This window comes from Acinonyx jubatus, chromosome A2, assembly GCF_027475565.1.
Source record: "Acinonyx jubatus isolate Ajub_Pintada_27869175 chromosome A2, VMU_Ajub_asm_v1.0, whole genome shotgun sequence".
Taxonomy (NCBI): Eukaryota; Metazoa; Chordata; class Mammalia; order Carnivora; family Felidae; genus Acinonyx; species Acinonyx jubatus.
In genome coordinates, this window is record NC_069383.1 from 66,723,967 (window position 1) to 66,739,874 (window position 15,908).

A 15,908-nucleotide genomic window follows, 5' to 3' on the forward strand; every position below is an offset into this window, starting at 1 on the left:
TTGCCATATTCCCTTTGTCCTAAGGAATGTCCCTAGGGGCTTCTGACTCTAGAGGCAGAAACACAGAGGCAGCAACCACCAGCTGAGTGGTGATGATGGAGGGAAGCACCAGCCTCGTCTATATAACCTTCAGCAACCAGCAGCTCTTTACATGATGTTCAGTTTAATTCTGTACACAAATAATTAGGTCAAATGTAGTTATTATGGACCCCGGTAGTACAAGGCACTATGGAAAATAAAAGCCAAGTGCAAGAGCAGGTTTCTTGAGAGTTATACAGGAAAGCCATGCAGTGCAAAGCAAAGATTTTGTGGTTAGTCAGGTGCAAGTCTGACTTCTGGCTCCATTACTGTCACTGGTTGTGTGACCTTGGGAAACTGATATCCTTGACACTTGATTGCCTCCTCAGTGAAATATATAGATAATATAGCCCATCTCATCTGTAAAAATTAATGAGATATATATGTAAAATTCCTACCAGCACCATGCCTAACTTACCATAGGTTCAAAAAGTAATAATAAAGTAAATATCCTTCTTTATTTCCCATCCCCTTTGACTACTCAAAGACCTCTAGCCTCCAATAGAGTCTAGTTATCACCAATGGGTATTTCTCTCTACATCCCTCACTCCCATCTGCACCGATGTCTATTGTTAGAAAAATGAAGCTACTAAAAGCAAAATAGGATGATATCTATATCAGAGAGTGTTGCAGTCCATCCAATATTCACCTTTCCTTTCCTCCTCATTAATGAGTGCTGATTTTGCTGGGGGTAGCAAAGTACCAAGCTAAAAACATGTTCCAGGCTCCATTGCCATTAGGGGTAGCCACGTGACACATTAGGGCCAATAAATCTTGCTAGAGAGGTTTTGGAAAGTTTCTGGTCACAGGCACTTTTTTCTTAATGTTTATTTATTTTTTCACTTTTTTGAGAGAGAGAGAGAGAAAATGAATGAGGATCCCAAACAGGGTCCACACTGTCAGTGGGGAGTCCAACTCAGGGCTCCATCTCAAGCACCATGAAATCATGAACTAGACCGAAATCATGAACTAGACCAAAATCAAGAGTGGATGCTTAACTGATTGAGCCACCGGCACTTTTATTCTCCTTTCACCATCCTTCCTTTCCCCAACTTCCTGGAAACTGGATATAATGGATGGAGCTGCGATAGCTATCTTGCAAACCATGAGGAAAAGATCAAGATTCATAGGACATTGGCCTTGATATGCTTGAGTTCCTAAAACAGTGCCTCCACCACCTTCCAAGAGCCTTGTCATTACATGGGACAAATAAAGTCCTAAATTTAAGCTGCTGACTTTTAGGTGTCTATAACTTTCATCTGGGCACGATTCCTGATTTAATCCCTTTAACCTTACTTTGGCATGATTTTCAAGGCATTAAGCCATAATTTCCTTCTAATTGAAACATTTAGAGGGCCCAGTATATATCAGACACGGTGCATATAGACATATAAATAAAAATTACATATTGACTCATCTAATTCTTACAAAACCCTGCAAGGTAAGTATCTCCATTCCCATTTTACAGCAAAGGGACATGAAGATCAAAGAGGCTAAGTATTATCAAAGGTACTGGTATATGGCAAAGCCAACATCTAAGCTCGAGGTCTGGTGATACAGCTCATGTTCTGGCAACTCTCCATGCTACTGCAGGAGTCCTGTGAATCCGCTACTGTGAAGAATGACCCCAAAGACAAGATCTCTAAGTCAGGTAGTCACTCTTCCTAGGTCTTCCATACTTGTATCTAAAATCTGGTAAACCATCTAAAAAGTATGTCTAGAGCATGAAGAAAAAGTGTGTGTAGAAGGAGGCCACAGAGTGGTTGATGGGGCAAGCAGGTTGCAGGTGCCTAAGGTACCCTCTGCCTGGAAGCAGCTGGACAAAGTTACTGATCTGGCAAGGAGGCTCTTTTTACCTTTATCCTCCAGTCAACAACAATCCTGAAGAAATCACACTGACTGGACATTAGTGTGTGAGCCCGAGGCATGGGAGAGACGTTAAATAAGTGCCCTGTGTCCATATATCCTCACAGTAAAAAGCTCATGTATAATTTTATCACATATTTTAAAAAAGAATAAAAAGAAAATTGAAATTGTGTATGTGTGCATATGTATCTCTTATAACCTAGAAAAATAAAAACCACGCAGAAGAGGTAGACTTATTTAAGTGTTGCATAAATATATGTGTGCAAATTTTAACCCTTTTCTCCACCCAAGGAATCTGAAACAGCCAAAAAGATTCAAAATAAATTCAAAGATCATGCCCAGGAAAAATACAGGAGCCTAGAGAAGAGGAAAATAAAGTATGCAGATCATATCCTCTAGGGTCCTAAATAATTACTAAAACTAAGCTGTAAATTTAGGTCTGAGCTTCCCCCTGCCAAAGGAAAACAGAAAAAAATGATGAGGTACAGACTTCACAATGGCCCTGAGCAAAGGGAATATTACCATCTCAGGAAAAGCAAAATATTTTCTACGGATATAAAAGCAGTAAGAAACCAGAAAACCTAAGTGGGACTTGACGCAGGGGAGACTATGTGACGTAGTAGACAATGTCTTAGTAATTCCTTCATAATAAATGTTATAGTGTATTCCACTCAAGTTTCTCACAGAGTTATTCAGTCAAGCTGTAAAACCATTCAGGGAAGGCAATCTCTGCAGGACTAAGGCAATGAGATAGAAATATACTCTGATGGACCGGCTGGATCTAGTGATGATAGACCCAGAATAGCTAGATGAACAAATAGCATGTTCTCACAATTAGTCTCCAACCAAAACCAGCTTAATAAGTAGGATTATGCAACAGTTTGCACACTCTTTTCAGTTCAAAAGGTCTGAGAAAGTTTCCATAGGCTTTTTATTACTATGGAGTGGGCACTTCAGTCCATTATCACTGTGCTCTCAGGTATAGTTCATGCCAGTCTTCTCTCCTCCTCCAAGTGGCATAACAAGGCAGAGAAAATGTGGGTTGTTTTTATTAAAAAAAAAATTATGGCTTTTGGCTTTTACATTAGGAGTTTCTAGTACACAGACTTTCTATTATATAACTGGTGTTAGAGAAAATTTATGAAATCACACCCATAATGATTTCTTAATTTAAAAGCAATGTGTAAAAGGTATGTTCCTAAGGATATGACATCCCCAAAGTGGACATTAAACAGTCCTTGAATGGGTGGAAATTCATGTTAATTATTGACCAGGGTAGAAGAACACAGAAATTCATTAAAAAAAAAAAAAAGAAAAGAAAAGAAAAAAAAGACATGTAAGGAGCAGTGCCTGTTAGGTCTGGAAAGAAATGTAAAAATTGACATAAACTTAGCTGAGCTTCACTAAAGTGTAAATTTTTTCTGTGTCTTCATATTGGTCCATCCTCAGTTAAGTGTATTTACAACAAGAATCCTCAGTAAGGTACAAAGGAGAATATTCAGAAAATGCCAACTAGACCAAATACGTATCTGCATGCTCCTTTTCCAATGCAAAAGAGCCAGATGAAATTTGTCTTTCAAAAAAGAATCTCTGGTTGTGTAAAGACCACATAAATATGGCTGGGCTTTAATTTAAACTCCCTATATAGTCACAAGAAGTTACAACTGTAACATGAACCGAAGGAGGAAAAAATAAGGACCATTTGTTCCTAATTAAAAAACAGGGGATTAGAAAAAAGATGGCTATGGGAAATAGGGAACAGTTGTTCTCCCAACATGGACCTCTCACCCTGCTGATTTTGTGGTTTTTAAAACTATAAAAGTGGGAAAACTGGAAAAATGACAACAAAATAACTACCAAAGTATCAACAGAATATCTTATCTGCTTTTTAAAAAATATTTTCTAATTTGGAGATGAACAACTAGATTCGCTAAGCAAAGAAGTGAGTATTTCCACATTTTGCCTCTTCCTCCTCCACATATCTAATAAACATACATTGGCTCGGACGTGGCTCCGTGCAATGCAATGACAAGGTTCCAGTTCTCTGATTCTAATTGCAATCAATTGCAATAAATCAGCAGAGGAGGCAAATGGTTAAAGTTCTACAACTTTAACAAACTAAGATCGGTGAAGTTAAATAAATATCATTGTGGTCACTTTAAGCTACCTAGCCTCATCAAGCAGAGCTACAAAAGCAGCAGGTTAGCGGGTTTCTGGCAAGGAATAATTGGTGCTGAGCAACACACTGTGTACATGAGCAGAAACATTGCGTAAAACTCCCATTACTGGCTTACCCACACCATATGTGCATTTTGGATGGAAACAGGGGCAGCTCTCATACACCTCACATAGTTTGGCCTTACTGACTAGGATGAATGAACATTATGTTGCAGTGTGTTAGTTAACCCCAATGGAAACCAGAAAACGTCAGAATTGTGACCTTTCAGTTATAATTTTTTCCAGTGAAACTGAAATTAGGGCAAAGAGGTAGTGGGAAAAAAATATACAAATTTGAGGTTCTGGAAAAGATCTTTACAAACTCTGATAAACATGCCTCAAGTTAATTCATCTTGCCAGTGTTCTGGGCAGTCAACAACCTATGCTAATCTGATCGTCTAATATAAAAAGTTTATAGATTTTAAGAAATAATACAGGGCTTCAATTGTTCTTTACCAGTGGCCCAAGACAGATCTTAGAAGCAAGAGCAAGGATTTTGGAAGTCGTTTTTCAGTTTGATAATTTACCAACAAGGACTATTGGACTATTCCTTTCTAACAAGTATAAAAGCTTAATCAATCAATGCCTAAAATCTTCATAATGCAGCAGATCCCTACCTTCCCGTCCACACACCCACACACCATCATCATAGCAGTAATACAAAGATTGGCATTTGGTGGCAAAATTCCAATTCACTTTCCCAAGAGGTCAAGAGCCAGGACTTCCGGGGGCGGGGGGGAGGGGAGGGAACCTCACATACCATATCTAATTCACCTACTTCATTGACTAAGAACTGAAGTTGAATAGAACCTTAACTTGTCCTTGATCAGACATTTGGTAAGCAGAAGAGGCTCCCCAAAATGTACTTTCTACTATATTATTGCAATACAGTAATTCAAATGAAAATAAAGAGAAAAATTCACTCTACAAAATCTTCTTCCCAAAAGGTGTTCTGTATAGGGGGATGAACACATGGGGGATGAACACACTGAAGAATTAAATTTACCAGTTAAGTGACTGGTAATCCAACTGTGCTTCCCTTCCCCGTCAATCAGATATTTGGAAGGGTTTTATATTAGGGGAAACGAAAAACAAAGATCCCTGCACTCATCTGATAAAATTATATTCTCAAAAACTATTATAAAGGGAGAAATTAAGATCTTCAACTAAGAGTCTCGACATCATAGAAACAAAGAAACAAGGTTTTTAGACAAATACATGTTTAAATGAAGAGCCCGCAACATGTTTTAGGGGGAAATACGACTTTATAACCAATACAATGACATTGACAGGTTGATCAATGAGGAAAGTTGGGGTCGTGTGACTTCCAATGAGATGTGAAGAATAACCTCCAAGTCACCTCACTTTTCTCCCTGCTGGAAAGGCCCCTGAGTGAGAGGACAGATGTTTTGACAAATCGTGATCAGATGTGGTGCTCTGTGATCAACTAATTAAGGGATCTTAAACCTAAATGAGCCAAGGCAGAAAAGTACCAACATATCTCCTGAAGATCATCCTCAGTAGCCTACTCCATTGTTTTTATTGCCGTATAAAATAGTTCTTCTATTAAGCAAAAACTGCCCTTGAGTAAATACATTGTTTCCTCATCACCGACCTATCATTTAAAACAGAAGATACACTCATTATAGACAATTGGAAAATAAGAACATTGGAAAGAATGATTTCTCTCCTGTATCTATCATCCCAAAGGCAACTCCTCTTAATGCTTTTATGTCCCACATCATCTTTTTCTGCACAGCTTTTACATAGCAGCAATAATACTGTATATACAATTTTGTACTTCATATATTTAACTGAAATAATGAAACCAAGAGTCTCTATTTTTTATTGAAGAATAATCATCAATTGCATGTATGAAAACTGAAAAATAGTCCATTGAATGAATTGCCATCTTTTTTTACACATAGACCTTCTTGTGGATTAAAAAGACTATTTTCTTAGAATAGAATCCTGGAAGTGGAATTACTGTCAAAGGATATTAATGTCTTTTGGCTCTAGATACTTATTGCCAAAATGCTTTCCAAAAATGGTTGTACCAGTTTAAACTGCCTTCAATATCAATACTCATTATATCCGTATTTGGACTATGTATGTCTTGCAAGAATAAACACTTTCATAATCATCTTTATAACCCCAGTACTTTAAATTAATAAAGTTAGATACTATGTTATACTAGAAAATTCTTAAGGCTGAAATCCTGACATCTGGTAGAGAAAAGTATGTAAAACTCTTTTTGAGAATCACTCGCCCCAGTCTGTCTCCATTTTCCTGTACCACACGACCCCGATTCTTTTCTACACAGAATCCAGTTTTTAATGGGATAATCTTACTCCCCTTTTAAGAAATGATAGCCAAAGTCTACATCATATGGAATCTACAAAGCTCAAGGCTATTTTCATTCATTTTAATGACTATCTGAAATAAAAAACAAGAAAATTAGTCCCTATAGAATCAGAAGGCTCCTCCAGTTCTGTTAAAAGACTTAAGGGAAGCACAAAAACACATTAGAAGAAAAGTGGACATGTTTCATTAATATGTGCATTCCATGCCTATTTCAACAACAACAACAAAACTTATGTTTCCTAAATTACTCAACGGTGAATTCCAGATGTAACTCAACTATTTTCAAATACACAAATTAAAAAAAAAAAAACCACAAATCCACTGTACTACAGTGGAAATGGGCTGAACAAAGTCCCCCAAATCTTTACTTTCCAGGGATTCTAGTATTATGCACTCAACAATTTTAGCAAGCATTTTGTTGTTGCTACCTCAATTACTGTTTTGCAAGTGCTGCCTATTAAATTTCCTAGCACAAATTGGCTGTAAGATTGTTTTAGGTCGTCATTAAGAAATTTATATTAAATATGCAATAAGCTACTTTGGTTAAACAGAAGTTGGGGGGATATTAGTGTCACAGTTTATTATAATAAATAATTTTTGTGTCTTCTGTCAGCATAACCACAGTAGTATCTCAGTACCACCAGCTGATAATAATCTTTATAAATCCTACTTTGCAGCTATGCCATCTGTTAGTTATTATTTTATATGTGTTTCCATATGCATATGTGAATTAGTTGTCACTCAAGACAAATATATAAATAGAATTGCGGTTTTGTGGGGAGATTTTTATCGGCTTGTTTTTGTGTTTTGTTATCTTTAGGCCAGTGCACTAAATAAACATATTCCTCAGTCTTGGAAACCAAAACTAAATTCAAATTTTAAAATAATTTTTATAGTACAAATAAATTTAAGTTCAATACACACTTAATCTAAAAGAATCTATTAAAACTAGGTTGAAATTAAGAGTCACCAAAACTGGAGATGATTAAAGAAACTGAAACTTACATACTCATAGCTCTCAAAATATACCTACAAAACCAAAAAAGAATAGGCCCACTAGAAAAATAAGTAGCTAATATGGTTCCAGTTTTCACAACACAGAACACTTTCCATGATTGAAGATGAGAAAATAATGACTAATTACTTGCTTACTTGTAATGTTTATTCCCTGAAAAGATCAGAATGACAAAAACTCAAAACAGCACCCCCTCCCTCCATGAATCTGTGGATTTATACCCCTGAGCTGTAAGTAATAGGCTCCTAGACTGGCAGAAGGTAATAAGTAGCCATAACATCATTACAACTCATAACCAAATTTTACCCAGAAAGGCAACAAGATAAAAAAAAGGAAAAAAAAAAAAAAAAAAAAGGAACAGAAGGAGGTGGATAATCCTCCAATTGGATAATTAGTTCCAAATTATAACTCTTTCCCCAAGTGCTAGAGTCTAATGACTTTAATTTTAATGAACCCAAACCTGGGTTTATAGGAGCTCAAGCTCTACACACCAAAAACATGATGAATTCTGTTAAAAGTTACCAGTGGTTCTTAAAAACAGAGACTAAAGCACAACTTGAGAGTAACCACGTTTGGTGACTACATGGTTTGATATCTCTTTAAGTTACGCTATTTTAGGTGATGATACTTTGGGATCATATAGAGAGTATGCCAAGGTAGAAACAGTAGTAACTAAAGTCATCATTAAAAGGAACCTAAAATATTTAGGGAAGGGGACTGAATAAGACAAGTATACTGAGAAATTAATGTTTTTCTGAAATGAATGCCTTATTATTTTCAGTTCACAAAGTAAAAAGTCCCACTAACTAATGCAAATAAATATGCTGCCTTTCATAGTCTTTTGTGTAAATGTATCAACATAGCTCATAATCCAAATCTGTAAAAATTCACTTATTGATGTCCAAACCACACCCCCTTTTTGCAAATTATATTCCACCTAGATGCTAGAGTCCTGATGTCAGGAGAGAGCTGTATTTGGAGAGGGAACACATTTTTTAAGTATACTTGGGCTATGAAGCATAAGGAAAAATAGCACACACTACTTAACAAAATATTTTAACTACCATTAAAGCTACAGTACAGCATAGGCCGAGTTACATTCTTTTTTAACCCTTTATCATCTATCATTGAAATGCCTGTGTAGAAAGTCATTTCATACTATGATTTGCTTCTAGATTTCTGAAACTTTTTTTTTCAAGTTTTTACTAAAATGTTCTAAGGATTTTATCAAGGAATATCACAGGAATTTATCATATAGGAATTAACTGTATAAATAGTAAGAAAAATTAGTTCATGGTTCAATGCTCATCTAGTGCATTAGGCCTCCCTAATATTTCTTCCTTCACTGAAATCTCACTTACCTTTGTAGTTATGGAATTTATGAAATTTATTTATTCCATTTTATATTATAGTAATTGTTGGGGTTTTCTAATTTTCCATGAATAGATTGAGAATTTCTGCTTCTATAGCTGAGAGTCATAGTTGTATTTATCTTTATAGTCTCTCCACCTCAGGCCCAACAATTCCTTGAGAATAGCAGGCAATCTCGATGTTTATCTGAACTCACCAGAAAACCTATTTTGATATACTAAAAGCCACCCTCTCCAAAAGGTCCTTAGGAAAGGGAATTCTATTTTGGCAACTATAAGTCTTATTTTTAGACATTATGGAACCCATACTAATTTACCAAACATTCTCATTATAAATAATATTTCAACATTTCTTATATAGCCATTAAAAACTAAAAACTAAAATGAGAATCCTTCCTGTCAAGGTACAATAGTAACAATTTCTTAATCAGACGTATATCTTTTTTTTTTTAATTCTTATTTATTTTTGAGAGCGAGACAGCATGAGCAGGGAGGGGTAGAGAGAAAGGGAGACACAGAATCTGAAGCAGGCTCCAGGCTCTGAGCTGGCAGCACAGAGTCTGACGGAGGGCTTGAACTCAAACTGTGAGATCATGACTCACACCAAAGTTGGACACTCAACTGACTGAGCCACCCAGGGGCCTTTTTTTTTTTTTTTTTTTTTTTTTAAACTGAAATCATACTTTTCCTTGCTAATGTAGTAAGAGTGTCAATAGTGTAAATTCATAGATTTTTATGGGTAACTTATAAGAAATAAGAAAACTTTACAGTGATGAAAAAAATATATAGTCCATGTGTTTATAGTGTAAGGAGAAAAACAGGATTTAATGAAGAGACTCACAAGACAGCATTTGCTGTCTTTTTTCCCTTTGTTAACTGATTTGTTCATTTATCCACCCCAGAATCAATGACAGGGCTTCTCTGTCACACCACATGTATTTGACACTAGGTTAGTGGCTGAAGCTTTAAAGCTGGTTAACTAAAAGTATAGGCTCCATAGTCCAGGAACTGGCATGATAGTGTAGTCATAAAAGACAGCACAAGCAGTACAAGGACATTGAGGCCATCTCTGGCTGGGAATGTAGGGAGAGTTCACAAAGGAGGTGCCGTATGAACAGCGTTTTGTTCTTAAGCTTTATTTAGCAGGTTTCAAGGCATTTGGGGGGCCTGAAGTAATAAAACCTGCTGTTTTTTTCAGAAAGGGATTTGGAAAAGACACTGCTCATCTAATAACAGTCTAGTGAACAGACAAAGGCCTAGCTGAAGTGTGAGGAACCAGACTTGGAAGGGTATTTGTGAGGTAGAATCAGTAAGAATTGATAGACTTGATAAGAATGTTGGCGACAGTGAGTCAAGATGACATTTTTAGGCCTTTAACTTGGCAGGCAGATGATGACATTACAGGAAATCTAGATTACAATTAACAGGTATTTACTGAGCACCTTCCATGTACCAGACACTATTCTAGGCCCACAGAGTCTGTTTTCATTCTAGTCAGAGGAGGCAGACAGTAAATAAATGAATAATCTGAGAATTAATAAAGTTTGTGCAGGAAATAAGATGGGGCTATGTGACAGTGATGGAGGGAAAAAGATACTTTAGCTGAGGTAGTCCTGAAAAATGACACTGGAACTAAGACCTGAATGACCTTAACAAAGGGATAGCAAATTGCAGAGGCTGAGGTGGGAAGGAGCTTAACATGACCAGGAGACAGAACAGCAGCTGGTAGGTGGGGTTGGTGTTTGGGGGTGTGGAGAGAATGGGGATGAGAGAGCACGTGTTGCTCCTGGTAGCCCGCCATAATATACAGCATGTGTTCTAGTTACAGTGGGCAGACAGCAGGTTTTAAGCCAAAGAGTGATGTGATCTCATTCATATTTCCATCTGCTGTGTGGAGAATGGACTTAAGGAGAGTCCTGGTGAGAGTGGTGGCTCACACCCGAGTTCTAACGGTGTCGGTGCTGAGAAGGAGTCAGATTCCACAGGTAGAGGGAGAGATGACCAGGCTTATTGATGGGCTGCATGTGGAGCATGAGGAAGAGAGAGGCAGGGGTACATTAGGGGCTTTGATTGTAATGTTTTTTAACGTTTATTTATTTTTTGAGAGACAGAGAGCAGGAGCTGGGGAGGGGCACAGAGAGAGGGAGACACGGAATCCAAAGCAGGCTCCAGGTTCTGAGCTGTCACCACAGAGCTTGATGCAGGGCCTGAACCCACATCAGGAATCAGTATTTCTTCTTTGGTCACATAAAGCCTGAACTGTCTAGAAACTTGTAAGTGAAATGGTACATAGGCAGTTGGATATAGTCTGGAGCTCATGGGAGAGGTCTCATGGAGATTTACTTGGGGAGTCATCAGTCTCTTCACGTAAGTTAAAACCACGAGACTGGGTAAGATTCATGTTGACTGATCAAGATTTTATTCATGCATTCATTTAACAAATCTTTTTGACTACCTATCCTGTGCTAGGCTTTGGGACTACGGTGATGACCCAAACAGGCCAGATCCCCAACCTCCCTCCAGCTGTATGCAGCAACACCCTCCTGTATCACAGGAAGAATTAAGTAGGGGTATGTCACCATGTAGAAAGTTCCAAAATTCATGGGTATATCTTCTACCCGAATAATTAACATTCCCCCTAAATCTTAAAAATGATTATGTTAGTGATTAAAGAATGTTAGGATGTTTCTACACAGTATATGAAAAGGTTCTGAATTACATTTTGAAGTACCCACAAGGAAAAAATAATTTTCTCATGTGGAAAAGAACCAATACCCTAGTCTTTTTACTGAACACTGTCAAGGAATATACTTTGATGCTGGAAATGGTAATGTAATACAGTTCTAAATAGGTTATTTGCAAACCTGTATAGGTTCACGTATTACCTATTCATTCGAATGTATTAGAAAATAATCACTCAAAAATAGTTCAAATGTTCTAACTTAAGTGCTCTTTTCCTCTTTTTTCAACTGAAAGATTCCATATCCAGCACTAGGAAAAGCTTAGCACTGGTGAAATCACCTGTCTTCTTTGTACTTGGCACCTATGTAGCAAGAGTAGAAGTTACTATTTATCCTCAGAGGAATATATAATCATAGTGACTTGTTGAGTTTTGCCCCAAAAGGGCTTACTGAGTTTCACTTACCTCCAAAGGTTGGTTGCCTTCTTCTTCTGAAGTTTTACCTCTTGCTGCCATTCTTTGCTCATGTGCCGTATCTCCTATGAAGTGAAAAGAAAAAAAGAAAAAAAACAAAACACCTTTACCATACCATTGAGGCCAAGTGTCTTCAATTTATTTAAAATATCTTTTGTTGCCATATGTTTCACACTATGGAAGCAACCACTGTTTCCTTTGTTTCAAAGTAACTTAATTTTTAAGCACAGTAATTTTATAGAGGTTTCAGAAATCATCCATCCGTATATATATATGTGTATATGTGTATATAAACAATGTAAACCAGAGATCCAGAGATGTATCCTGCTTTGATATAGGTTTACTCTGGAAAAATCAAGTGAATTCGTATTTTGTAAATCAAGTCATATTTCAAATAAGTGAGGAGAGTTTATGACTTAAGGAAAATAAGGCAAGTTACTTTCAAATTAAAAGTCTCTATAATAGGAACTGTCCTCCATATTATTTTTTTTAATAAGTTTAACTATTTATAAGTGTTTACTTGTGTGTCTGTAGATTTGCCTCCAAGTAGATATGGATATTTGCATGTAATAATTAACCAAATGTCACACAATCTTCATAGAAGGAAAGAACAATGAACAAATTCATAAATTAGCCTTCAGTTAATACTTTGATTCCTAAGGCTGATGCCTGGGTGGCTTATATTACAAAATGAAGTTGGTAATAGGCTGGCTCCAAGGACATAGGACAGACACAAACATAGGTTAAGTATAAGCATAATATAATTTATTAATGACTTATTTTAATATATTAACTATATCTAATGATCTGTGATTAAAACATGGTAGGGAAAGAAACAATTAGCCTACTTATTTAATGCAAAGTGAGAGGTTGGTTTAGTAATTTGTAAACTGCTCTTCCTGTAAAATTAAGCCAGCTCAGAAATGCCCACAACAAGGAAGATTGTAAGATTCATAGATGATGATGTGTCCAACATTAAAGGTTAAGAATTTGTTAATAAGGAAGGTCACAAGTCTTGATTGGAGATAACAAAGTATGCAAGTCCTGGCTGAGCTTAAGTTTTTTTTTTTGTTTGTTTTTGTTTTTTTTATGAAACACAAAAGTTTAGCATACCAATGGCGATAATCAGGGAAGAGCCTCACTGAAATTTTAAAGAATTAGCCTGTCAAATTCTAACATCGTGAAGCATTAAATTGGTATTTTATTTACTTAAGATAAAGTAACTGTCCTCCCCACCAAATGTTTAAAATGCAAGCATATTGATGCATATTCCAGTTTATAAGCTCCATTCTCAGCTATGTGCAACATTATCATTGGGCAAGACCTAGCACATAATAGGTATTCAATAAATACTAGCTGAATAAATTAGTGAACTTCTCCTTATAGTTTCTAGTCCATAAAACTGAGATAAAATATTAGGTGGCATGTGATAAAAGCTGTATTTGAGCATACAGTTAAGGTACTTCTACACATATTTGTGAAACTTAAAAGGCAACTGTATTTTTTTAAACATTTTTTAAAAAGTTTATGTATTTTGAGAGACAGATCCCAAGCACGTGAGCAGAGCTGGGGAGGCAGATAGAGAGGGAGAGAGAGAATCCCAAGCAGGCTCCACCCTGTCAGCACAGAGCCTGATGTGGGGCTTGATCTCCTCAACTGTGAGATCATGACTGGAGCCAAAATCGGGAGTCAGATGCTCACCTCAAAGACAACTGTATTAAATACCACTACAGTGTATTGCTTCTAGGGATCTATAATTGTGGTATAACTTATTAGATTTTGAAAACAACGATTTATAAATAAAAATACTACTGAAACCAAAGCATTAGGAACTTTTGGGTTGTATCTATTGGATAATAAAGATAATAGCTATTAAGTGACCAATTACCTCAACCTACTTTTGTGACCTAGCATGTCAAACCATTTTGATTGATTTTTCAAGTGATTGTTTAAACTGACCATTTATCTCGAAGAGCTTTTTTTTCAGAAATCTATCTTCTCTCTGAAAGTTAGGGACAAGATAATCAACCTCCAGTTTACAGGTGGCAAAACCAATGCATGGGGAGTTTCATTTCCTTGGCTAGCGGCGTGAAGCAGCAAAGGTAATGCAAAGGTCTGCACATTGAGGTCAAAGTATGTTTAATAACTCACATGCCTGATGCTTATTATATGCATCGTCCAATATTAAAGGTCATTTACGCAAGAGTTTTTCCCTTTTAAAATGATTACTGCTCTATCCCATAGCCACACAAACACTTTTTGGCTAAAATCATTTGACACAAAGTCTGTACTTCCTTTGCCATTTTCTGACTTCAAGCTGGGTATCTGCACAAAGCTTTCTCCATTTCTCCCTACTGCTTGAATAACCAGAAAGGTTATCAGTCAGTGTTCCTGACATCACACAACACATCTGCCTGGAAGCGATTGTAGAATCACTATTTACTGAAATGCCATGTCTGGCGATGACTCAGATAGGACAATAACTGATTACAAGGAAAAATGCCATCTGCAAGATTATTCTCTATAAACAAAGGCACAGAATGAAAACTACACAAACAAATGGAAAAGAACAGGTCACGATGAAATATGATTTTTGAAGGTTTTTTTCTTCTCATTGAAGAATTATTTTATCATGAGAAAAATACAGTTATTTTCTCTAATTTTTTATAACCTACATGAAAGTTAGATACTTCAACAATAAATAAAGATGCATGTGACAAATGGGATATAAGGTACTTTAGTTTTCAAATTGTCAGTTAACTCTAATTTATACACTGGATAGATTACAAGTTTTCATTTGCGAGTCAGCTATTTAAAAAGAACAAACAACCAACATGTTCACAGAACTTTACATTTCCAAGTTTTTTTTGTTTTGTTTTTTTACAGCACCACATTTGATTCTCACTATGGTGAGGTAAGACATCCTCCCCATCCACCCTCTGTCTCCCCAGTTTAGGGAGAATGAACCCTAAGGGGCAGAGGCACTCAGTGACTTGCCCAAAGTCTCCCAAGTAGAAGGCAGTCACAGTGGGACCTAGAATCCTTCTGACACCTCTAGGGTTTCTGTGGTCTGGTGGAAGGTTCTAATGAATGTGGGCCAAGGTGGGAGGAATCAAATCTGAGTTAGAGAACAGTGAAGAGAAGAGCCCAAGGATGTGAAAGGGAGCTTTGAACACAGGATCTTGTGCTGGTCCAACCCGCTGGGCCCCTAAACACTTCTCTCTACTCTTTTCTTCTTCCATAAGCCCCATAGATTATCTGTTCTCTTCCCTTTCCATTGATGATGCCTCTCTCCTTCCTTCCCATCCTTCAAAGCAAACACAGTCCCCCTGATGTTTTTCCAGAAGTTTCTAAGGCTGGAAACACTTTCACAAAAGGCAAAATCCCTCTTATACTACAACCATGCAATTTTCTTGGTTTAAAATGTAGTTGTTATTTAGAATAAATAATAAAGCCTAAATATACACACTAAGGAAGCCCTTTTGGAACTCAAAGGGCTGAAGTGAAAATCATTCATATTTTAGATTAGATATTGGCAAGTTTTTCCACTTAAGTCCTAGACAGCAAACATTTTAGACTTTGTGGGCCCTACTGTTTCTGTCACAAAATTCTCAACTCTACCCTTGTGGCTGAGAACTGTCAGAGACAATATATAAAGTAACAAATGTGGCTATATTCCAATAAAATTTTATTTACAAAAACAAGTTTCAAGCTGTAGTTTCCTAATCTCTGGGGGCTTATTATTTTTATTTATTTTTTTATTAAATAATCTCAATGCCCAACATGGGGCTCGAACTCATGACCCTGAGCTCAAGAGTTGCAGGCTCTACCAACTGAGTCAGCC

At 36.8% G+C, this 15,908-nt stretch overlaps 1 protein-coding gene and 1 long non-coding RNA gene across 4 annotated transcripts in view; one reads left to right on the forward strand and one right to left on the reverse strand.

Annotated features, from left to right (window-relative positions):
- The window catches only part of LOC113603053 (uncharacterized), a 204,163-nt gene that overhangs the window by 150,127 nt on the left and 38,128 nt on the right, over positions 1 to 15,908 (forward strand). The window lies entirely within an intron of this gene.
- The window catches only part of UMAD1 (UBAP1-MVB12-associated (UMA) domain containing 1), a 220,392-nt gene that overhangs the window by 65,840 nt on the left and 138,644 nt on the right, over positions 1 to 15,908 (reverse strand). Inside the window, exon 3 of the mRNA XM_015066561.3 lies at positions 12,056 to 12,129. Within this exon, the coding sequence (XP_014922047.1) occupies positions 12,056 to 12,129 (74 nt within the window). The remainder of the gene's footprint in view (positions 1 to 12,055; positions 12,130 to 15,908) is intronic.